Here is a 26,708-nt window from a genome sequence, read left to right as displayed (position 1 = left end):
CTCATACTACTACTACTACTACTACTACTACTACTACTACTACTACTACTACTACTACTACTACTACTACTACTACTACTACTACTACTACTACTACTACTTCTACTACTTATACTACTACTACTACTACTACTACTACTACTACTACTACTACTACTACTACTACTACTACTACTACTACTACTACTACTACTACTACTACTACTACTACTACTACTACTACTACTTATAATAATAATAATAATACTACAACTACTACTACTACTACTACTACTACTACTACTACTACTACTACTACTACTACTACTACTACTACTACTACTACTACTACTACTACTACTACTACTACTACTACTACTACTACTACTACTACTACTACTACTACTACTACTACTACTACTACTACTACTACTACTACAACTACTACTACTACTACTACTACTATCACAATCACTACCAATACCACTGCCAATACCTCAACCACTACCACTACAACTGCCACTGCCATTACCACTGCCACTGCCCCTGCCCCTGCCCCTGCAACTGCCACTGCCCAAGCTGCTCCCGCTAACTTTACGCTGCCGCTACCGATATCGCTACCGCTACCGCTACCGCTACCGCTACTACTACTACTACTACTACTACTACTACTACTACTACTACTACTACTACTACTTCTACTACTACTACTACTACTACTACTACTTCTTCTACTTCTACTACTACTACTTCTACTACTACTACTACTACTACTACTACTACTACTACTACTACTACTACTACTACTACTACTACTACTACTACTACTACTACTACTACTACTACTACTACTACTACTACTACTACTACTACTACTAGTACTACTGCTGCTACTACTACTACTACTACTACTACTACTACTGCTGCTGCTACTACTACTACTACTACTACTACTACAACTAATTCTACTACTATTACTTTTACTTCTACTAGCTTTGTTCTGCAAACCATATATAAAATGACCAAATTATTATTGATTTAGAACAGTTACAATGTGATTACTTCATTGAAACTCAGGCTTTTAGTTGCGGTCGTAGTGGTAATCTCTGTTTTATAACTCTAAACTGTAGTTAATCTGATTTCCGATCGTCGGTGATCATATGTATAATGTGCAAACTATCAGCTTGTATGCACGTCGATGTACACGCCTTTTAATGTATGTATGTTTCAAATTAACATAGGTTATTTGTGACTCCCCAACACTGTTTTGTTATCAACAAGTTAATGTTGTTTATAAAAAACTTTCACCACTTGTAAAATTGAAAGTTAATGCGAAATAATATATCTAACATGTGGGCATACGATGGTAATAGAATACTTATACAGTAAGCTTAAGTATGAAATACATGTTTCAAGGTTTTATCCGCAAGTAAATTAATAGGGATACATTTCGTGTAAGATGCGTGATGATTGTTCATCTTTAAGGATGTTCGATCGTTTCCACTTTACGTTAATTGATATACTATATCGTAAAAATTAAAAACCTTTATATATTTTCACGGTTTCAAAAGATAAGGTTTGAATAAACGAGTGAAAATTATAGTTTTACTGTTCTGATTATGCGCCAATAAAATTTCGGCATTTACAAATTTTCGAGATTTACTGAAATGAAACCAAGCATTCGATTGCTTGACGTCACTTTGTGATCTACATCGATGAAACGCTTGCTACCGCTTGAGACATTATTTTTGGTGGGAATACAAGCGTCTATTCATAACCAAACGATAATTTGTCAACAATGAGATACTTGGTTTTCATATTGAATTTTGCTTAATTATTTTCATTTATAATGGCTCATTTGGATTTAAGTAGTGCAATACCAACAGTTATTAGGGAGGTCATGCTAAACAAATAACATACATACAAATGAAAAACACGCTGTTTTTACAGTGAACAGTAAACAATAATATGCTTGTGTGTATGCATAATTTAAAATTCTTAACATCAACAACCCACAATAATTTATTTTGAACCATTTGTAACTGGCATGTTCAACAAAGAAACACATCTTCATAAACAATAAAGCTATGTACAATATTGCTTTCAGCTACAAATTTCAAACATTGTTCACAATACACCTACGTCGAATCTTGAGAATACCTCATGCAGCTCATCGATTTTGTCATTGATACACAAAAACATTTATTATGTGATGAAATGATACTTTTATTACAATTATGTTGTCGCTTTAAATTCAATACAAAGACACATGGAACTCGCGACAAAAAATCAAAATGCAACTCAAGAATGTTAGCTTTGCCCACCCAGTTGATTAAGCAACTATTCTCAAGAGCTAGTCGTGAGGATTTTAATATAAGATAAATCACTTCATATTGTAAATAGTTGATAAAAAAACTCAGTGATAAGAAATCCAGTGGTTGTGATAATTCAGAAAGTGAATGATTGCCTATTTGCGTTGATTTCACACTAAGAACCCAGCCGTTAATGTAGACTGCTGTATTCTGTCTGCGCGTGTTACTCGGTATAATGACGAACATTGATTTTTGTAAATCTAACGACTCAACCGCTTCTATTGTTTGCTAATGGATTATGAGGTTAAGAGTTAGTGTTCATCATTTCATCTGGTACTATTTCGTGCGTGTCATTTTAAATACACATAGATCCAAATTTATGTCATCATTCTATCGCATTGGCCTTATGTTATGTCTGTTATTATTCTTTTACATGTATAGAGTCTCGTTTTTAACATTTTTAAAAGGCTTAATAAATAGATTATAAGGTTGATGACTTTTGGTATGATGTGATATACGACCTGTCCAATATATAGCGGGTTCTAATTCTCGGAAACCTCGCTTTTTCATAAGCATGACCAGCCTCGTCTGATTAACTATGTTATCAAAAGTCACCAACCGTATATACTCTATATGTGTCGTGTTTTGAGAAAACTGGATATAATGCATGTGCGTAAAGTGTCGTCTCAGATTAGCCTGTGCAGTCCACATAAATGACTCTAAATATATTCTGATGACTAATTGAAGGTACCAACAGCCAATATCACACCTGTCTGGAAATTCAATGTTCACATTAGTTGTATACATGTACCTGTGTCTGGTACATTCCTGTTTAACCATTTACCACTTAGATACCTATTTTGACACATATGTAGTCCCTTAGAAAGTTACATTACATTAAATTAAACACCTTTCTTACTGGATTCAAGTTTTAAAGGCTTCTGATGATGATGTCCAACCCTTAGATACTGATGAGCAGCAAACAGCATAAAACCTGAAGAGGCTGCGAGTTACTCGCAGGCTGTTCTGGTTTTATGCTGTTTGCACATAGCCATTGTTACTTTGCTTCTGAGTGGGAAAGGGTTAAAATATCACTTGAAAGCAGTTCATTTGTGAATTTTTACTTTATATACAAATACACCTAAACCATTTGGGGCAAACAACTATTTTTTGGAAGGCATATCATTGAACTGAAATAAAAACATACTTCATATGAGCTGTGCTTTAGCAAAACCTGTTTTATGCATGCGCTTTAAGTATTGTCCCAGACTTGCCGGTTTAGTTTGCGCAGGCTAATAAGGGATGACGCTTAACTCTTGACTGGAATTTCAGCTTTAAAGGAAGTGGCCTTTAAATGAAAGTCCAGTCTAGGTGTAAAGTGTCATCCCTGATTAGTCTAGGTGTAAAGTGTCATCCCTGATTAGTCCAGGTGTAAAGTGTCATCCCTGATTAGTCTAGGTGTAAAGTGTCATCCCCGATTAGTCTAAGTGTAAAGTGTCATCTCTGATTAGTCTAGGCGTAAAGTGTCATCCCTGATTAGTCTAGGTGTAAAGTGTCATCCCTGATTAGTCTAGGTGTAAAGTGTCATCCCTGATTAGTCTATGTGTAAAGTGTCATCCCTGATTAGTCTAGGTGTAAAGTGTCATCCCTGATTTGTCTTGGTGTAAAGTGTCATCCCTGATTAGTCTAGGTGTATAGTGTCATCCCTGATTAGTCTAGGTGTAAAGTGTCATCCCTGATTAGTCTAGGTGTAAAGTGTCATCCCTGATTAGTCTATGTGTAAAGTGTCATCCCTGATTAGTCTAGGTGTAAAGTGTCATCCCTGATTTGTCTTGGTGTAAAGTGTCATCCCTGATTAGTCTAGGTGTATAGTGTCATCCCTGATTAGTCTAGGTGTAAAGTGTCATCCCTGATTAGTCTAGGTGCAAAGTGTCATCCCTGATTAGTCTAGGTGCAAAGTGTCATCCCTGATTAGTCTAGGTGTAAAGTGTCATCCATGATTAGTCTAGGTGCAAAGTGTCATCCCTGATTAGTCTAGGTGCAAAGTGTCATCCCTGATTAGTCTTGGTGTAAAGTGCCATCCCTGATTAGTCTAGGTGTAAAGTGTCATCCCTGATTAGTCTTGGTGTAAAGTGTCATCCCTGATTAGTCTAGGTGCAAAGTGTCATCCCTGATTAGTCTAGGTGCAAAGTGCCATCCCTGATTAGTCTAGGTGTAAAGTGTCATCCCTGATTAGTCTTGGTGTAAAGTGTCATCCCTGATTAGTCTAGGTGCAAAGTGTCATCCCTGATTAGTCTAGGTGCAAAGTGTCATCCCTGATTAGTCTAGGTGTAAAGTGTCATCCCTGATTAGTCTAGGTGTAAAGTGTCATCCCTGATTAGTCTAGGTGTAAAGTGTCATCCCTGATTAGTCTTGGTGTAAAGTGTCATCCCTGATTAGTCTTGGTGTAAAGTGTCATCCCTGATTAGTCTTGGTGTAAAGTGTCATCCCTGATTAGTCTTGGTGTAAAGTGTCATCCCTGATTAGTCTGTTCATACTGCTCAGGCTAATCTTGGACAACACTCCACGCACATGCATTTGGCGCGTTTTGCCAACAGTGTTTCTCTCTTGTTAAACCATCTTCAATATCTGAAATAAAAAAACACACACAGGACTCTAAATTTTGACACACTACTCTAGACATAATAAGTAAAATGTTTATTTTTAATTTACAAAAACAAAAAAAACAACAATATATGATAATATTTGTAAAGGCTTTTGAAATCGAAACAGAGTCAATTTATTCATGATGCGCCGATGTATGTTTTTTGCATTTTTACATTAAATTAATAATGTGCGTCACATAAAATGTGTTTCTTTGTATTATTTTATTACCTATATACGTTCAACTGCACTACGCTTATGTACTTTATATGCTTTAGATTACCAGTACATTCCGGATACAAATAAATCGTCAATCACATAGTGGTACATGTTTTGTATTTTGTCTGCATGTTAACGTCAAGTTGATCCAATTAACGCCCACGAATTCTGAACAAAAAATCACACAAGCAAATTGGTAAAACTTCACTATCTCCCGCCAAAACAAAATTGTGTGACAGACTGACGGACTGGCGGACAACGCCAATGCTTTATCCCTCCGCCTGTGACGGGGGATACAAATGGATTATTTTCATTTAAAAGTTCAACTCCAGTTGCATCAGAAGAAGAGAAACATATTGAGTCTCGTTTTGAGAAAACTGGTCATAATGCATGTGGGTAAAGTGTAGTACCAGATTAGCTTGTGCAGTCCACACAGGCTAATAAGGGACGACACTTTCCGCTTTTTTGATTTTTTCGTTTAAATGAAATCTCTTCTTAGCAAAATTCCAATTAAGGCGGAAAGTGTCCCTGTGCGGACTGCACCGGCTAATCTGGGACGGCAATTTACGCACATGCATTATTCACAGTTTTCTCACAACACGAAACAAATTTATGAAGAGGATGTCATTTTATTCATGCCTAGTGACAAGTTTGCCCAACAATAAGGCACATAACAAGAACACCCGACACTGACATAAACATATGAAAAATAACTTGGGTCAATGCATCACTTACATATTTTATATGAAAAATAGCTTAGGTCAATGCATGGTAATTTTTTTTTTCAAATCTCACACAGCCGCAGGTGCATGTTTAGATTGCAAATATGCGCAATTTACATCGGAAAACACTCAAAAAGAGGTTGTTTCGGTTTTCAATAAACCACGTGAAAGTTATAATATTCCAGTGTGTTAACATTCTTAATTTAAAACCGTTTGCTAATGATACAATCGATATTGCATGATTGTAAACGTTCAAATTGTGTAGTATGTTTTTCTTTCAAGAACAAATCTGTTCGAATGATCGACATGCGTGTGATTGACATTTTATATGACTACGTTAACCTGAATGAAGTTCATATGATCGAGTGTCACATGATTTGTGTTCATTTGATTGACATTCTGAGGACTTCTTGTGCCCAAATCTCACACTTTTGATATTCATTATAGCTACAGTATACTTTTTCCAATTTCGTCGACAAAACTAAGTCATAGATCATTTTTTAGCATACATGAGAAATCATGTCAACAAAACAATGCAAGCGCCAAAAATCTTGTTTTTAAATCGTTGCTATTTCTTAAAGTATCTAACCACGAATATTATATGGGCTACCTGCCTCCCATAAAAGGCCATCGGATCTTTTAATACGTTTAATCCAAGCGTTTTTTCTTGAGTTTTATTATTCCTGCGCGCAATCTTCTTCAAACCAGTTTACACCATACAAATAGCAACCCTTGTTTATTATTTTTGTATTTGAAATCAAGTCAAGAATGCTTACGTGTTAATGTTAAATCAATGCTGAACATGTTTAATTTGTCATTTTATTATCGTTGGCTCAGGTGGCGTTAGTGTTCAACGATTGAAATACGAAATAATGTTTTCAACTGTATCATTTTAACAGCATTTGAAACATAAACCGATATTAACACTACGATGTATGACCATGGACTATTTAATAGTAACGATAATCTTTAAAAAAAACATTTGTAATAAATACAAGCCTTTATACTATACAATTTCGTTTACTGATGTACACATTTAAATGTATTAAGCTTTATCTTCTATTTTTACATCAACACAGATGACGGATGTGAACAATATTCCACAAGTGATATAAAACACCATCTACACTTCTCGAAAGATATGTTATAAACAATTTGACTTGAGGATGGTTTGAAATGTGCCATTTAAAGCTTTTGATTGACAAAGTAAAATTCTGAACTAAACACCTCCAGTCTAAAATGAAAGATGTTCACCCCATATGGGCTCGAATAACTTACATTTGGATAAAATAGTTATTGCCTAAACAACTTGACCAATCTGGGCTATATATTGTAATATTGTCTAGTTTTTTCCCCCCAAGCAATCCACGCTTTTTTCAGCAGAAACAGTCAAAAGTATCCAAGCGTTTCGCGTTTGTTGTTCTTTATAACCGTATCCGTTTAAATAATGAATACTCAAAAAAAAAAATGTTTTCCGTGGGAGTCTGCGTATTAATAATATTTCTATCCAAATGTTCTTTTATATTTTGAATCTTTGACAATATGTTGGGAAATGGTAATTTTGACATTCAGTAAACAAGCCCCTGTAATTCCTACGCTCGATTGGTCATGTCGGCTCGGGTACTACTTACATGTACCCCGGGTACTCATAAGTATACTTACATGTACCCCGGGTAAGGTAAATATACTAAATCGTACCCGGTCGATATTAGACTGTACCCGAGTTGTATTCCTGCCCAAAATCCGATGTCGTAAAACGCGCTACAGATTATTTTAAACAAACTTCTCTTATATAAAAACTGCATCAACATGTTTGTTTTTTGAGTATGAGTTTCGATAACATAGAGGTCATTTTACAGAAAATTGACATAAATGTGAAAATAATTCATTAAAAATTATAGCCGACAACGACCGATTTAGCGTTAAATTCCCCGGGTACGTTTTAGTATATTTACCGTAACCAGGGTACATGTAAGTATACTTAAGAGTACCCGGGGTACATGTAAGTAGTACCCAAGCCGCCAATGACAAATCGAGCTTTAATTCCACACAAATGAATAAATCATTTATGTGCTTTTCTTGTATCGTCTAGACGCAAATCTTTAATGGTATCAATAGATTTTGTGACATGTTTTTTATTAACGCATGTTTACATTGTATTAGACATACCGTCATATAAGTTCTTAAATATATATTGGATTTGATGTGTATGTAAACTTCCTGGTTTATGGTTTTAAGACATCGTATTGTTATGCATACATCCAAATACGTAAAATAATAACTACAACGCTTTTCATTGATATGAAATTTGCAAAATACGTTCGTCATCAACCTGCCGATAAAAATACGCCATTCATTTTTCAGAAGCATCATCGCTGCACTGGTCGCGCGTTAAGGTCAAAACATTGGTGTAAACATTCGATCTAAAAAACTCCAGTAAAAAACTAAAACCAAAGAAAAAAAAAGTAACCCTCAACTGGACTCGAACCACTGACCTCTTGAGTAAAAATCTAACGATAAGCCAATTCGGCAATCCTTTCTCATACAATGACGGAAGTATTTTATATTTTATATAAGCAATCCTCGTAGTGTAACAAAATATAACGACAACAACAAAACTCTCAAAATTATTCAATCGTTTCGCGTTGCAACGCTTTATAATTTTCAGGTTTTTAAATCGTTCAAAGATGCATATTATTTATATTTTAAAGAATGGTAAATGTTCAGTAGGACTGTTTCCTCACAAATGTAATAACTACAACACAAATTTGCGATTCTGATTTTTTTATAATTTTGTCAATTTACCAAAACGTAAAAAGGTCCCTTTAAAGGAGTACTGACATCCGTTAGTTATCTTAAAAATAGTGAAGTAACTTTTTTATTCACCAAGCTGTAACTATATCATATGAGCATATCAAATACGTTTTATTTACCAACACACATTTAAATGTGTTATCAGTCATTTAATGTGTATGCCTTTATTCCTTTTATGGCAACCGATGCGATTTAAAAAGCTGCTTATACCTTTATAATTTGCAAAATAATATTTGCTACCCATACATATTATCTTATTCATATTACGTCTCCTTCTACACATGCTGCTGTTGTTGCTGAAGATGATGCTACGACTAACACCACTTCAATACTTATTTCGTTATAAGTTATGCACACGTGCTGTTTTCGATTAAAACTATTTCATCCCCATACATATTGCAGACCTAACTTGATGGAAAACAACTCTGTTTTACTAAAATGATTTCACGATATGAATTAATTATCTTGTCAGCGCAAATGGAGACAATTTAACTGACTCTTCGTTTTTCATCGAACCTTAAAAACACACATTTAAGTTCAGATTGAATACATGATTGAGAGATTAACCCATGTATGCCTAGTGGACTCTCCCATTCTTCTCAATTGGATCAATTTATTTCCAAAATTAGGGATATCTAGTATACGTATTTCTATACTTAGAATATTTCTTACAGAAATTCCTTTCAGCAAACAGCGCAGACCCTGACGAGACGCCGCATCATGCGGCGTCTCATGTGAATCTACGCTGTTTGCCAAGGCCTTTTTTCTAGACGCTAGACATAAATGGGTTAAAGCGAGAAAATAATCTGCATTAAGACGAAAAGAGTCACCTGCTAACAGTATTTTGTTTGACGATGGCAATTATTGACTGCTATATAATTTTCCAAGTTTTGGCTATACAACGCATTGTCGTAAACGAACATACTCACTCGATTACCATTAAACATTTGGAAATACAAATGAGCAGTGTTCTATGAAAAACGGATTTAATGCATGTGCGTACAGTGTCGTCCCAAATTAGCCTGTGCAGTACGCACTGGCTTATCTGGGACGACACTTTCCGCTTTTCTGATATTTTTCGTTTCAAGAAGGTCTCTTCCAAGCAAAGCTCAAGTTTAGGCGGAAAGTGCCGTCCCTGATTAGCCTGTGCGGACTGCACAGACTTATCTGTAACGACACTTTACGCACATCCATTAAAAAACCTGTTCGCAGATTACGGCCCAAATTAAAAAGAAACGTACTTTTCTGCCACTTTTTAATATTGTATTCTTTGTGCCGTGAACATGACCCATGCTAGTAAATGCAAAATTAACTTGAATCATTTTATCAAAAATATGGATGCGGCAGTGTATCTAGGGATGGCTAAAATTAAAGAAAAAAAAAAGAATAATATACCATAGGTCAATTCATTTATTTAGAAAATTGTTGATTCTAAATTAAGCTTCTGTACATAGAACTTCTATGGACTGTTTTTACTTCGTACATATCATATAACACCATGTTCTTGCATGAAGGTCTTAAATCACAAAATGCATATGTATACTTGTAACAAGAACGTGTTAATTAGATTCAAAATAATAATGCTCTAAAACAAGTTTATCGACGAGTGTGCCTTTTGATATTTCGCATAATTTACATTTTATAAAGACAATTCAAACAGCTGATCAGAAGTGTTTCAGCATATACTCTCACATTTCATATAATTCCAGTAACTTAATAAATATTTATACAAAAGTAAAACCGTGAACATTTTGAATATTTTGCATATAGTCCAATATATTATTTTCTTGCCTCCTCGATTTAATAATTAACACGCAGACATGTAAAAACAAAAACAATATTAGTATAAAAACAACAGAAAACAAATATTGCATTATATTTGGATGTTTGTACATGCCTGCCAACGAATTCCACCCTACTTTTTGTAAACTTTTACGAATTGTCTTTGTCTTCTTTCTCCCAGATAAAGGTTTCAGAATGAAGAAGTAAGACATTTGTGGAATATTTATTTATAAATATTCAAAAGTTATACAGAAAAATACAAGATCTTTATAGTTAATATTTGTTTTAATAAACAAGAAATTTGAATTTTTATGCGTAAGAATTTAAAACAACGAAGGCTTTTGCTACGCATCAGAGCGAAACTCGGTGTTTATTGACCGATGAATATAGAAAATATGATTTATAAATATTTAAATGTGTAAATGATGTGCTACCTTAAGGAAAAAACATAGATTAGACGAAACATAATGGGTAATTTATTTCCACTTAAATAGGCAAAAAAGTCGGGTAGGTAAGTAAACAACATTTGTTTTTTGATAACTTATTTTATGATTAACAACTTAAATTATTATATTTAACATTCGTTTTTGTTCATTTTGAATATAAAAGAATATTATAGAATATTGCAACAATTAAAGAAAGCATAAAAGTCGGCACAAACATAAGGGTAGGTCTAGTTAGTGGAAACAAAAAATATTGTATGCCGTTCCATGCTGCCCGATGTTCGGCTATTCTTAACAGAACAGAACAGAACATAATATTTATGTTGACTTAAGCAAAACAAGCTTATCGTCGTATACAAATACATGATAATTTTACAGACATACGTGGTGAATATAAATTATTACAGTGATCAAATTACATACATCAATTAATAATTCAGGGAGAGAGTGAACGTGTTCTAATTACAAGTTACAATGTGACATGGAATACATATAGGCATTACTACATTTGATACATCCATGATTTACAAACATCATGTAACAAGAATAGAACACTAAATTGTTAATATAAGCTTAAGTTCTTCTAAACATATCATGTGAAAATAAACAAATTGTTATCTCATTTTTTTAAACACGTTATACAATAGATGGCTAACTGTTTTAGTGTCTTTGTCTTACTACTATTTAGGAGTTTAATTAATTTGTACATACTATGTCGTTTGTATTAGTCGCTTAACGATCGGTCATGGTTTTCGCAAAACATTGCGGCGCGTACTTTCTCATTTGTTTATATGAATATGAGAGCGAAGGATAACTCTTATCTAAAAATAAGGCAACAGTTCGCATTAAGTAACTATTTCAATCGATCATCGAACATAATTAAAATGTATGCAATAGAAACCTTTTAAGAAATAGCTAATGATAATGTAAAATCATAAGCACTCTATGTTTTAAATATTTCACCCCTACAAAGGCATTCATCTTTTTATATAGCTATTGTTGTTCGAATGTACCCAAGCTAATTTTGTTTCATTAAAATGTATAAAAATATTATTACAAAGTATAACTATTGCTTTGTCACAGACGTGAAGAATACCCCCACATGCCTCATTGACACATAATATTTTGCATGTCGTCTTCACAAAAAACAGCGGACACCATGCTCAATTTTTAAAACGCACTAAGTGACCCCTTGACCTAGTTTTTGACCCAGAAAGGCCCATGTTCTAACTTGGCCTTAAGATCATTTCCATAAAACTTCTGACAAAGTTTGGTGAAGATCGGATGTAAACTACTTGAATTAGAGAGCGGACACCATGCTGAATGTTAAAAAACGCACTAAGTGACCCCGTGACCTAGTTTTAGGCCCGGAATGGCCCATGTTCAAATTTGTTCTAGAAATCATTTAGATAAAACTTGTGACCAAGTTTGGTGAGGATTGGATGAAAACTACTTGAATTATAGGGCGGACAACATGGTGAGGTTTAAAACGCACTAAGATACCCCGTGACCTAGTTTTTGACCCGGCATACCCATATTCAAACTTGACCTAGACATCCTCTAGATACAACTTCTGACCAAGTTTGGTGAAGATTGGATGAAAACTACTTGAATTAGAGAGCGGACAATATTGTGATGTTTCAAACGCACTAAGTGACCCCGTGACCTTGTTTTTGACCCGGCATGACCCATGTTCAAACTTACCCTATACATTATCAAGATACAATTTCTGACCAATTTTGGTGAAGATTGGATAAAAACTACTTGAATAAGAGAGCGGACAACATGGTGAGGTTTAAAACACACTAAGTGACCCCGTGAATTAGTTTTTAACCCGGCATGGCCCATGTTCGAACTTGACCTACACATCATCTAGTTACAACTTCTGACCAAGTGTGGTGAAGATCGGATTTAAACTACTTGAAATAGAGAGCGGACAACATGCTCAATGTGTAAAACGTACTAAGTGACCCTGTGACCTAGTTTTTGATCTGGCATGGCCCATGTTCGAAATTGGCCTTCAGATCATCTAGATAAAACTTCTGACCAAGTTTGGTGAAGATCGGGTGAAAACTACTTGAATAAGAGAGAGGACACCATGCTGAATGTTAAAAAACGCACTAAGTGACCCTGTGACCTGGTTTTTGACTCGGCTAGACCCATGTTCAAACTTGGCTTTAAGATTATCTAGATACAACTTCTGACCAAGTTTGGTGAAGATCGGATGAAAACTACTTGAATTAGAGAGCGAACAACATGCTGAATGTTTAAAACGCACTAAGTGACCCCGTGACCTAGTTTTTGACCCGGCAAGGCCCATGTTCCAACATGGCCTAGACATCATGTAGATACAACTTCTGACCAAGTTTGGTGAAGATCGGATGAAAACTACTTGAATTAGAGAGCGGACACTTAATACGGACCGACAGACCGACCGACCGACATACAAGTTCACTCCTATATACCCCCCTAAACTTCGTTTGTGGGGGTATAGCAACAATAATAAGGTAGACTTTAAAGACTGAGACAAAATTAAAATATTGACATACGTGTATCTTCTACTAGTATATAACGGTCAATATTTTATTGAGGTTGCTAAACATGGTAAAAAATGAGCGATCAAATGAAAGCATGACATTGTAAACACATTGTGACGATCGCCTTCAATATCAGTCTCTATTCGGTCTCTATTCTGTCCATATTCATCTGGCCTCACTCGTGTTTCACTAACGTCCTCATTTCACGCTCTCTGCTCGAAGGGTACTGATGATGCAGCAGGCAAACACGATACACAGTATCTGCAATGACACAAAGCACATTAATGACACGACATCTAGGATCTGCAGACACACCAAACACACATTCGACAAGACACACAGTATCTGCAAACACAAAGAGCACGCACGTGTTACATTCGGATTTTTTCAGCTACGTAAGGAATAAATATTGATATCATGTGGCAATAGTTGCTCTTTACATGCTACACTTTATTTACTATGTAACATAAACATTAATAATATTTTCTTAAGTTATTACTTGTTCAGGAAATATGTAAGTAAGCTCGCCTTCTTGCCTAAGTTCCGCATACTAACTACTTTCTAACATTATATGTACTCGTTTTAAATAAATGGACGTAAGTATAAGCAAAATATGTGTTCGCATTTCAATAAGCAGATATAACTTAACTCCAAGACTAAGATATAGCTTATTGAATGTTTTCTTTTCCTAGTATTACCTTTTATTTGACTAACCATGCACGTAATGTAATTTTGTTAAGTGATGCCACCTGATATAAACACACGTGTAGTTTTATCATACGGTTTGCGTTTATATTTTTTGTCTTTGCTAAAAAAAATTTGTAAAAGCACGTGATGAAAAGATCTTTCACCCGTTGTCATTTTATTCCGTGATTAATTAAACTTGTCCAGGAAATATTTAAGCAAGCTCGCCTTCTCGCCAAAGTTCCGCATACTAACTACTTTCTAACATTATATGTGACCGTTTTAAATAAATAGACGTAAGTATAAGCAAAATATGTGTTCGCATTTCAATAAGCAGATATAACTTACCTCCAAGACCAAGATGCCGGCAGCTATGCCGATGACGACTCCGATGCGACTTTTCAGGTAGTCCTCAATAGAGGTCCAACACGCCTGAAAGTATATAAATGGTTCCCAAACATTACAAAAGTTAACAAATATTTAAATAAATGAACGAGTTAAAGCTTACATTTTCTTAAATGACAGAAATAGTGTGTGGGACAAATGGAACATGTCAAATGGGACCGTTTGAAAAAAAGGAACATGTTTAATGCGATAAAATTCATTAAGACCATGACATATGGGGTTATTTTACACGGGAACATGTCCAATAGGGTGATATTGTTAAGAATCATGCCTAATGTGATTATTTTGTATAGGATCCTGTTCAATAAGCTAATGCTCATCGGGATAATGCCAAACGAGGTTATTTTAGATGGTATCATGTTCAATAGAATAATATTTATCAGAACCGTCGGGGTCATGTATACATAATGAGATTTGGTTGAATGGGACCATTTTTATTGGGATGATGTCCAACACTCCAAAAGCTTTTAAATAGAAAATGATCCCACGTTTAATGATCAAAATTCATTTAATGTATAACAATATTGAAATGACGATTTTATTTGGATCGCGTTTCAATAGTTGCTAATCAATAAAAAGTGTAATTAACATAAATGAAGGTTTATAAACTGACTAGCGCAATTGTTAATTGCTGAAATCGCTGAAACGTAAATTTCAATATACTGGATTTTAAGTTTATTATTGATTTATTAATTGTGTTTTCGTGTATACGGCATTTAATCAATGGGATCCCTTGCAATAAATGGAGGAAGTGGAATCCGCTTAATTGTAAGCTACGGAGTGTTTATAATCCTCAATACAAACATAATGTAATCGCCAGAAAAAATAAGCACGATATAAATATTTTTTAGCTTAATGTTACTTATTGGTGACTCTCTGCATTCTTTTTTAAAGATACAGTTTGATTACTTACTGTTTAATTAAAGATGCTAAATATGTTCAGAAAAGTGTACAATTTCTCCTGTTTTGAGCAATACGTATGGCAATGAATCATATTCCACACATTATTAATGCATCCCTTTTGGTAAAATTGATTAAAACAAAAAAATAGCAGTCGTTAATGTCTTTATTATCCCCCACCATAGGCGGAGGGATATTGTTTTGGCGTTGTCCGTCCATCCGTCCATCCGTCCGTCTTTCCGTCCGTCTTTTCATCCGGCACTTTTGTGTCCGGAGCCATATCTTGGGAGTGCTTAGGCGGATTTCATTGAAACTTGGTATGAGTATATATATATGGATAAGAGGATGATGCACACCAAATGGCATTGTACACCATCTGTTAATAACGGAGTTATGGCCCTTTGTATCTTGAAAAAAATGCTTTTTTGAGCATCAAATATAACACTTTTGTGTCAAGAAGCATATTGGCGGGGGAAATCAATTCAACGAATTTGCTTGTTTATATACGCTTTGACTTGCTTTGTCGGCTGACTCCGAAAATATTGTTATAGACGTTTACTTTTAACTTACGCCCATACAGGACTGCTCCGAAGAGCTTGGCATGCATGAAAAGCAATCAGTTTACATCCTAAATGTTAACAAACATACATTTTGACGAGCATGATTAATAAAACACTCTTTATTTATAAGATGACCTCAATGTCAATACTCATTATTATACAAATAACTATAAACATCTTTTTTCTACATATTCAGCATCTGTGAGAATGGCATCTGTGCTTATTAAATATATTCATATAACGTTACCGTAATCGCTATGCCACAATGTTTGTTTAGACTCATAACATTGTTCTATATCAAACCCCGGTCACATTAATTGTATTGCGTGTTGACATAAAGTTTTAAAATTAAGATATTTTCATGTATCGCTAAGTTGAAAGATAATGCCGTTATAAGTCACTGTTATTATGTGCACGTGAGCATCGGACCAGTTTTATATTAATTACACGAACATTGAGGGCCGATACAATACATTTAAAATGAAGCATTATCAGGAGGGAAGGTATTGATACTTAGAACTATTATTTAAAGGGGCATAGTGCGCATTTTAATCGCTGGACTTTGTGTACATGTTATTTAGAAACGTTTAACTACTACTTCCCCCCGTCCGTGAAAAGTTTCTCTACAAAAAAAAAATTCTAAACATAAACATGTACATATTACTGTGCGTTAAAAAAGGGGGGCTTATATGTTATGCATCAAATGATGGAACGATTTCGATAGAAAATGCTATTTGTGAGAAGATAATACAGAACAAGCTAAGTTAACAGTTTAAATTGAAGGCCAGTCGATTTTGCCTTACACTCACCTTATTCATATTGGAATTGGTGTCGTTTGGGTCGTAGGGACAATTTGGGTCTATCGGATCAAATCTCTGGTCTTTCAGGAATGCGTCCTTTTCCTTTAGTTTGCAACAGGTTGGTGGGATTTTCATAGTCACTGATGTGTTCACTGTCCTGTTCCATTTTGTTGCCCCGTAGAAATCTGTGTAGCTGTCGATACCACAGCACTGGAACTGTAGTGCAAACGAATACAATACGTATCGTTTTGTTCTTACTATTACATATGTTTTGTTCACAGGTTTTCGTATTGAAAAATGTAAACACCATAACTTAATGTTTTGATAAACAAATATTTAATATTTCATATAGTCGTATAGAATAATAAAAAAATAAACAACATTTAAGTATAAAATATTGCTTCGTTACCACAGAGGCAAAATCTAACTCGTTACAATCCAGCCTCTCATGCTTCAGATACAAAGATGCTCTGCTAGTAGAAGGCAGATTTTCAGGCTTTTCGATGAAAAAAGTGGCAGAATCTTTATTATTTTACCAGTTTTTATTCATTATTACTTTCAACACTCATTTGTCAGCAGGGTGATTTAATATAATCCATGCATTTATTTATATTCCATGACATTTGGTTAACTTGTTATCTTGTCAAACTGTCCCTTTAATGCAATACATATAGTTTTGTGTTCATCGTGACCAATGCGCTTCAGGTATTAGCCCCTCCCCCAAACAGTCACATACGCTGACAGTGTGGAGACATTTACATAAACTCACAGTGATCACACTAGCTTTACTATGCATTATTTCCGAAACGGTCAATAATTAAACGTGTCTTTAATTTTCAAAATGCGTCTTTTTTGTGTGTAAAATTCATTTTGTTATCTTTACGTTTACTTACATACACTTGGGCGTAATCCAGGCCCAGCGAGAATTCCTCGTTCGTGTCCACCTTCCCCTGATACGTGCTGTTAATGCTCTCTTTGAGGAACGATTTCACCTCCGTGGTAACCTGGACATACAAAGCAACATGAATGTGAAACGTCGCTGTTTATACAGTTGATTTGCTGGCATACGTGAGTTTAAATCTGCAGTCATTAAGTTTGTTGTCAATTAGTAACTTTGAAAACAAAGCGTTTCGTATAGGCTTTTTTCCTATAAAAAAAATAAAAACAGCAACCATATATTATTCAAAATGTGTAATGTATAGTTCTTTATGCGCACGATGGAAGCTCCTCTAGACTGTTAGTGATCGTATACTTCTATATTTCACCAGTCTAAATCTGCATGTTAATGTATAATTCATTCCTTGAAAGCAAACCTTAACTTATCGCAATTGATACCTCTATGTATGGAAAGAACACTATTTGGAGACATTCAAATTGCTGGAGGTTGAGAACTAACGCAAAAATTTAAATGCATTACATTCTTGTTTAGAGATTTTTTAACTCACCTGCCATATATGTACTCGTGTCACACTTTCAAATGTTTCTGTGCTATTTTCATATTTTTATTTTGCATGTTCCAGTTGAATAGTGCTCAATATTAACACCAATTAGCTTTTAATTGACCATCACTATTTTGACTCATATTTTGTCAGAATAATTTCATAAAATAATGATGTTTTGTTATAATACACCAGCATTCCAATGCCTGTTGACCTTAACATAGATTGTAAGTCATTACAAAGACAAAATGAACAGTTAAAAATATTAAGAGTTTTTTTCCCGGATATCTGTAGGGATAATTAACTAGCAATAAGAAGCCTGAGTGTTTATAAGAAAAAAGATGTCTACACAACCAACGCTGGTATCAACCTGACCTTAATTTTGCCGTTGAATCAGTATATAATTTTGGTCAAAGTTTGGTTTTAGAAATATGTACACATACCAAACATATAGGGATTTGGACTCACCTTTCCCCTGAATGAAGCTGCAATCGCAATAGCTGCAATCTCCAGAATAACTATCAACAACAGGAATATGGCGTACTGGAAATGAACAAATGTCATTGGTAGTAGAAAAACATAAACTGAGATACGCGGCATTGGTAAAAGCAAATTTTATAAATTTGAATAAATATTACTTTTTATGATACTATACTATACATTGGGTAATATTATCATACAATCATCAATTGAATTCAACTTTTTCGACATGAAAACTTTGTATATTTAGGTATTTTACTTGAACATATATCAGCCCCTCTATGACACAGGTGTAGTAATGACACACTTCTGTGGTTACTTTTAATTGTAATCAAATTCATAGGATCAGATACCAGTCCATACAAGTAAAACAATAACTGCGACGATTACCGTCCTAAAATTATGCTACAGGCGTCCGAAAGCATACCAATGACGGTAAATATATAATTCGAAATGACGTTAGTTCTACATGTCGCGTAATCGGTGGAACACAATTACGTACACGAGTCTATAAAATTGTAATTGAAATTGGCCTTCGTTGATTTATCTTTAACACAAACGCTTTCAAATGTTCGTATTGTACAAGATCAAAGCAAGGGCTGACGAGTTTGCCCACAACAAACAAGTAAATGTGACGTATCTAACATGTCCTGACGTACTACTGAAGTGAATATTTAGAGCTACATGACTATCTACCAAACATGGCTGTATTCATTTTTCGATTGGTCAATATAACTCCACCCTCGAACGTGCTCATTGTTGATTGCCTGATTCGCTACTTTGCTGATTATATCACGTAGTTATAATTGTCCTAGATTACATAAGCGCGTGTTTTGATGTTGATTAGCGTATAATTCTAGAGGCAGGAAATTGCACTCTGATAATTTATCATTTTGGCATGTATTAAGTTTACTAATCATTTTGGCATATGTTATGTATACCATCCTTAAGGGGAATGTTTGTTTGACCTAAAAGTCATATTGTTGGTCTGAAATGATAAGTTATGTGCATCCCCGTTTCGAATCATGTTGGCATCTAGTATATATACTAATCATTTTGGCATCTGTTACAAGTCACATTGTTGGTCTGAAACGCCATAACACATGCGCATTAAGGTTTGGATCTTTGCTTTTTCGTTACGTTACATACATTATTGCTCGTAACGGGAAGTGACGTCACATACCAAGCACAACAAGCACTGGCTCTGTTTCATTGCGCCGCAACATCCGAAGAATCCGATTACCAGAATGCACGCCCCACCCACAAGTAACACAATGGCTGCAGATTCCAACAGTCCTGCAAATATGAAAAAGGTATTGGCACTATATAATGTGTGACTAACGTAAACTGATTAATTTAATTAAATTAAATGAATTCAAATTTGTAAATATACGGATTGCATGGTCATTTAAAACATATATGAAACAAGTACGATTTTTATAATATGACAGTAATACATCTTTTTGTTCAGTAAAATGAAAAAATACTCAAACTGGATGTCGAATTCACGATCTCCAGTCATATTTTAAATGACAGACACACGCAACTGTATTATTAATAATCATATTAAAGAATAAATTAATAATATATGAATATATGATTTAGTATTCATTTAGACGTGATCAGCTATAACAAATGTCAAGAACTGTGAAGAATCTAAAACCGATCAACGAAGTTTTTAAGAACACATAAATTTAATGTTAAAGTAAGCATTCTGATCTACAAAAGCATCAATGATAATAATTATCAAAACTTAGGCATTCGCATCATCGAATACCCACGACTAATTCATTCCGTTACTCTCCAGCATAAGCCGTGGGGCAATATAAGCAATACACGCCGTTTTGACCTTAACTGTAACCTTTCAGTAGACCAATGAAATCGCAGTTTACAAAATGAATACTCTTCGCTTTGGAGGTGTCAATGCCTCGCCTTGATAGTGGCGGCCGCCGTAGAAAACAAATGTGTGTTTTGTTGTAGCATTATAAAAGGGAAAAATTACATAAATATTTTATCAAACACATCTTTAAATTAAAAAGACATCGCGCCCATGTAAGAGACTAGAGATACTTTTACTCTGAATGTCGTTTGAATTCTCAATTTTCAAGTATTCGCATGCACGACGAAATTCCATTTCTACGGACGACGCCGTTTTGACAACAAACCCGAAGTCTCTATAGTACGAGTTGTATCATTGGTACAAAATATCCTCATCAAACCGTGCGGGATCCAATGAAACTACTGGATTTGACACACTCTTAAACGGTGAAAAGAGTTCGTAATGTCCCGCGGTCGATAAATGGAGAGTAGCGGAATGGGTCGAACGTGGGTATCCGACGATGAGGCATTCGTAAACTTAATAACACGCAATTAATAATCTGTGCATAACTAAGTCGGGCGAGCTAGGCGAGTGAATGATGTGAGGACGGTCTAGCCCATTCTCATGTTCACTCCACGGCCGATTCACTGACGTAGCTTTAAGGAGCTGGGGTCATTGAAATATGTATAGGACCTTCTAGACACTGCATTGAGTATGTGATTGAGATAGAGCAGTTTTCAGCTTCTTTAGTGTCTATTGCGTAAATATTTTCACTTAGAACTGGTAAACTACTGTACAGGGCACCTTATGGTGACTGAACTATCTTTGCTATGTACGGTTCATAAAAAAGAGTACACGCACTTACCTATGACATCGAAATTTGAGCTTGCTGCGCCGATCTTGGTCAAGACATTCATCTTATTTTTGTCGGCTAGAGCCCATATTCCGAGACCAAAAGCTGCAGCACCCAATACCTTTCGAAGAAAAATAAATGCTAAATGTAGGAATATCACAGCAGCATCCTCTGATAAGTTTGGTCAGCATCATCGTCAGTATAATTATCCTGCTCCGAAGTATCATCATCAATCATCCTCGACACATGCATTGACATTTTCATCATCAGTATCGTCATTAACATCACCATCATTAAAAAGAATAGTCAAGCATACAAATTCATCAAAATTATTGCAAGCATTTAAGTATAGCATTTCTAAGTATCAGCTCTACCAGCAAAATCAACATCATCAAGTGTCCCAAAACCTTTACTTTCATTGAATACGAAAGGTACTCACGAAAAATATAAAGTTGATAATGAACAACAGGTACTTCATCATCTTCTTCCCACAGCTTAATTCCACCATTTTAAATCTGAAAAGCAGTAAGAATATATACAGCTGCTAGAGTTTCCTCTACTACTTCTACTACTACTAGTACTACAACTACTTAACTACCACTACAAGTAACCACTGCAAGCACCATTACCACCACTGCCGCCGCTACCGCAACTACTACCACTGCTTCTGCTACTTCTACCTCTACCTCTGCTTCACCATCATCATGATCCTCCTCCTCCTCATCATCATCATCATCTTTTTCTTCTTCTACTACTTCTACTACTACTCCTCCTACTACTACTACTACTACTACTACTACTACTACTACTACTACTACTACTACTACTTCTACTACTACTACTACTACTACTAGTACTACTACTACTACAACTACTACTACTACTACTACTACTACTACTACTACTACTACTACTACTACTACTACTACTACTACTACTCATACTAATACTAATACTAATACTACAACAACAACAACAACTACTACTACTACTACTACTACTACTATTACTACAACAACTTCTCATACTACTACTACTGCTGCTACTGCCGCTACTGCTTCTACCGCCGCCACTGCCACCACTGCAACCAGTACCACCACTACCACCACTACCACCACTACTACCACTACTACCACTTCTACCACTACTACTTCTACTACTACTACTACTACTACTACTACTACTACTACTTCTACTTCTACTACTACTACTACTACTACTACTACTACTACTACTACTACTACTACTAATACTTCTACTACTGCTACTACTACTTCTACTTCTACTACTACTTCTACTTCTTCTACTACTAGCTTTGTACAGCAAACCATGTATAAAATGACCAAATTATTACTGATTTAGAACAGTTACAAAGTGATAACTTCATTGAAACTCAGGATTTTAGTTGCGGTCGTAGTGGTAATCTTTGTTTTATCAGTCAAAACTGTAGTAACTCTGATTTCCGATCGTCGGTGATCAAATGTATGATGTGCAACTATCAGCTAGTATGCACGTCGATGTACACGCCTTTGAATATATGTATGTTCCAAATTAGCATAGGTCATTTGTGACTCTCAAACACTGTTTTGTTATCAACATGTTAATTTAGTTTATACAATTAAATGTTTTTTCACCACTCGTTAAATTGAAAGCTAATGCGAAATAATATATCTAACCTGTGGGCATACGATGGTAATAGAATACTTAGCATATACATTAAGCTTAAGTATGAAATACATGTTTCACTAAGGTTTTATCCGCAAGTAAATTAATAGGGATACATTTCGTGATGAATGTTCATCTTTTATACAGGTGTTTTGAAAGGGTTGTTGTTCAGAGCTCTGTAAAATTGTTTTTACGCTCATTATCGCGAGGAACAAAATGAACGTACACGAATAATGTTAATTTTACACGAGAGCATACAGTAAATGGGTACAGATGAAAAATGCAGAATATAAAAGTAAACGGATTTGAGCAGCCTTGCATACTTTGCTTACAATAGCCAAAAAACAACTACTCGGTACAAAGGCCACATTGAAATAGTTGAGAATCGGAATCCCACATGTTTACCTTAATGGTCTTTGCATTTAAACAATAACGTTTAATATTGCATGTGATTTTGAAAGGAATTTAAATATGTCAGCTCATAAAGTATCCCCGCATTAGTTTTTTTGTTTTCAGTACGAATTATGTAGGCAATAAGTTGATTATTTACACGATAACGCCAAATATTTGATTCAATTTACATAGGAATCAATAATTCACCTATATCAGTGTTCAAACATAGCGCTTGATAACGAATTTATTTTTTGCATGGAAAGTATGATACGTTTTTGTAAGTCAGTGAAAACTTAACCGGAACAATCTTTCAACGCACATAATTATATATCAAAAACTTCTCTTTATTGATGGAAATCAATGCAATTAATATTCTCAAAAGGGTATCAGTTAAGTTCGATTGGATTCATTTAAAAGTCTAGTCGTTGGCCATTTCATGCTTTTAACTGGCCTGTGTCGCAAAACGATTTGATGCGATCAAAGGTTTGTGGATACGCCAATTATGGGGGAATCACGAAATTAGATACTAGCAGTCGAAACATAATTGAATGAGGATGTATTGAATTTTGCCCAATTGTGATATGAGAACTCACTTCTTGCAACAGCTGGTAAATATAAACAAGAGCTGTCACCATAAGATGACTTATCCCCCCTATAAACGCTTGATAGAAGTTATGAGCTTTTTTCGAAACCTAAACGCAGATTTCGAAACCTAAACGCAAGTTTCAGTTCAAGGTCAAGGTCACAGGGGTCAAAATGTGTATGCGTATGGAAATGCCTTGTCCATATACACATTCAGCCAAATATGAAATTGCTATCTGAAGCGACATATAAGTTATGAGCATTTTTCGAAACCTAAACGCAAAGTGTGACGGACAGACGGACGGACGGACAGTCCGATCACTATATGCTCTCCTTCGGGGGCATAAAAAGCTGAAACCTATGTTTTGATGTTTCGTTCACAAAAGCTTATAGAAATAGTTTGTTAGCAATCAATAACAGGTTTGACGACTATGTATACCCAATCTTAATGGACGCTTTTTGATATCAACTTATTCCACAATAATGTACATTAATTGTATATCATGGGAATGTTTTTGCATGCAACCTTAAACTTGGGCAATTTATGAAGAACGAATAAACATGCAAATAGCTTCAAACCCTTGATAAACACAAGCATTGACATTAAATTGCATTCAATGAAATATGCCATTATACTATAATCAAAGTGCTTTAAAACACTTGAATACTATGTGCGAAACTTTGACCTCGCTTTTTAAATTTAAACTTGAAGGCATGTATAACCTTAATATAACAGAACAGAACACTTCTACATATAACAGCTCATCACGATTCATAATATTAGACAGTCATCCAGGCTTGAAGAACAATAGTAATTAAGATATTAATACAGTTTGCGTCAGATTAGTGTGTGTTCATACAAAAAATGTATTGAGTATATTAACTATCTTGTCAACAATCAGTGGAAATATGAAAACAAACAAAATACATTAATTTTATAATAAACTTAACATGCGAATAAATGCAAATTGTGGTTGAATTGTGTTATATCTATGCTACATTGAAAAATCACATAGATTTAAAATACGTTTTAACAGCAGTTAACAAATTGTGGTATGATTAATGGTAAAGTATTTATTGATTATTTCTAAAGTTTGTTTAAAGTGTCGTATAGTAGTAAAGGTATAGCAGGTATTTGAAAAGATTTTATGTAAAAATATTGAGCGTAAACATTTCGTGTATTAAGAAGGAAGGAGGAAGCCGGAATGAAGAAAGCAATGAAATACAAGAATGAAGCAAAGAAGAAATGACGGAGTAATGGAAAACAGGGAAACAATCATACACCAATCAAGAGCTATGAATATTTTTCAATTATAACATACCACTATTAATATTCCGTTCACACAAGATAAATGCCCGACTATTCCTCTACTAATACTAGGCGAAATGTTTGGGGGTTTTCCTGAACGTTTTTATTTATCCCGATAAGACATAAACAAACCCAAGCGTTTTTATCACCAGGTAATTTAATTCTACGAGCTTCCGCGAACGGAAGGCTGATAACGAATGTTTAATGTATGCGAGGTATGAAGTCATTCACCATTGAAAATCAATACCATACCAATATGACCATTACAAATGACCACGTGATGATGACTGGATACGCATGTTCTTTGTTATTTCGAAATATTGGCTGAAGTGACCCTAATATAAACATGGTTTACTACTTATAGACATTAAGTAGTTATAAGTAGTGTGTTTATGTCAAAACCGGAAAAAAACTATTGAATATATATTAAATATAATAAATTAAACCCAAAATATTCCTTTTGTATTGACTAATAAAAATGTAACTGGCTTATTCTAACTTATAAAATATAGGATATAACAATTGCTTGGCCTCTAGTACGATACGTTATGATACTTCATAGAATTTAGGGATTCAAAATTTAGTTTGATTCTTTTAATAAGCGCAAGTCATTCCAGTCATATCTCAAAACGTCCCATATTTATATATATGAAATGTATTTCGTTGCGGCCTTCAAATTCAAACCCAAAACATTTTTCAGTCGTTAACAATTATAGGTTATATATGATCAATACATATTTTACATTTTAAAAGCATCATATAGCGGAAATTATAATTCTTCCAATACTGTTAAAAATTTTGATTATAATGCTACCAACGCCCACATTGATTTCATACACCTACCCACCAAACCTAACTAAACCAAATTTCAAACAAAATCATAAATTGCCCTCTATATTCAATAAAAACAGGTCACGCCCATATTCAAGTGTCAAAATTAGAGCATTGTACTGAGATGCGCGATTACAAACACGGACATTAACTCGGTTACTGTACAGCGTGACAAGGGTAAACCAAATCGCTAGCATTCCTTTTACTCTTCGAAGATGCCAAGTAAGGTTAAAGGGGCCTTTTCACAGATATCGGCGTGTATTGAAGTTTGTCATTAAATGATTTATATTGATAAATGTAAACATTGGATCTATAAAAGCTCCAGTAAGAAACACGAATACAATTAAAGAACAAAGTCACCCTCAACTGTGTTCGAACCACTGACCCCTGGAGTAAAAGCCTATCGCTTAGACCATCTGCGCTCATACAATGAGTGATGAATTTTATGCTATATATAAGCAATGTTCGTAGTATAACAAAATATAACGACAACAACAAAACTCTCAAAATTATTCAATCTTTTCGCGTTTCGGCGCT

General features: G+C 34.8%; 1 protein-coding gene and 1 long non-coding RNA gene across 10 annotated transcripts in view; one reads left to right on the top strand and one right to left on the bottom strand.

Annotated features, from left to right (window-relative positions):
* The first annotated feature begins 3,189 nt into the window (after positions 1–3,189).
* LOC127857649 (uncharacterized) lies at positions 3,190–4,911 on the top strand. Of its 9 annotated transcripts, none has more exons than XR_008038538.1 (4): positions 3,190–3,691; positions 3,837–3,923; positions 3,982–4,097; positions 4,620–4,911. It is a non-coding gene; the product is annotated as an uncharacterized LOC127857649 (long non-coding RNA). The 9 variants fall into 9 exon arrangements; XR_008038540.1 differs by having other exon boundaries at positions 3,190–3,749; positions 3,866–3,923; XR_008038536.1 differs by having other exon boundaries at positions 3,190–3,749; positions 4,011–4,097.
* A 5,170-nt stretch (positions 4,912–10,081) lies between these two features.
* Positions 10,082–26,708, bottom strand: part of LOC127857648 (tetraspanin-18-like) — a 30,175-nt gene continuing 13,548 nt past the window's right edge. Inside the window, exons 2-9 of the mRNA XM_052394223.1 lie at positions 21,831–21,906; positions 21,404–21,512; positions 19,903–20,015; positions 18,708–18,782; positions 17,694–17,804; positions 16,810–17,016; positions 14,484–14,567; positions 10,082–13,712 (exon numbers count right to left, since the gene is read on the bottom strand). Coding sequence (XP_052250183.1) covers positions 13,650–13,712; positions 14,484–14,567; positions 16,810–17,016; positions 17,694–17,804; positions 18,708–18,782; positions 19,903–20,015; positions 21,404–21,512; positions 21,831–21,899 — 831 coding nt within the window. The 5' untranslated portion in view covers positions 21,900–21,906 and the 3' untranslated portion in view covers positions 10,082–13,649. The remainder of the gene's footprint in view (positions 13,713–14,483; positions 14,568–16,809; positions 17,017–17,693; positions 17,805–18,707; positions 18,783–19,902; positions 20,016–21,403; positions 21,513–21,830; positions 21,907–26,708) is intronic.

The sequence above is a fragment of the Dreissena polymorpha genome, chromosome 14 (genome assembly GCF_020536995.1).
Source record: "Dreissena polymorpha isolate Duluth1 chromosome 14, UMN_Dpol_1.0, whole genome shotgun sequence".
Classification (NCBI taxonomy): domain Eukaryota; kingdom Metazoa; phylum Mollusca; class Bivalvia; order Myida; family Dreissenidae; genus Dreissena; species Dreissena polymorpha.
The sequence above is the reverse complement of the archived record's forward strand: the minus strand, read 5'-3'. Positions and strand labels throughout refer to the sequence as shown.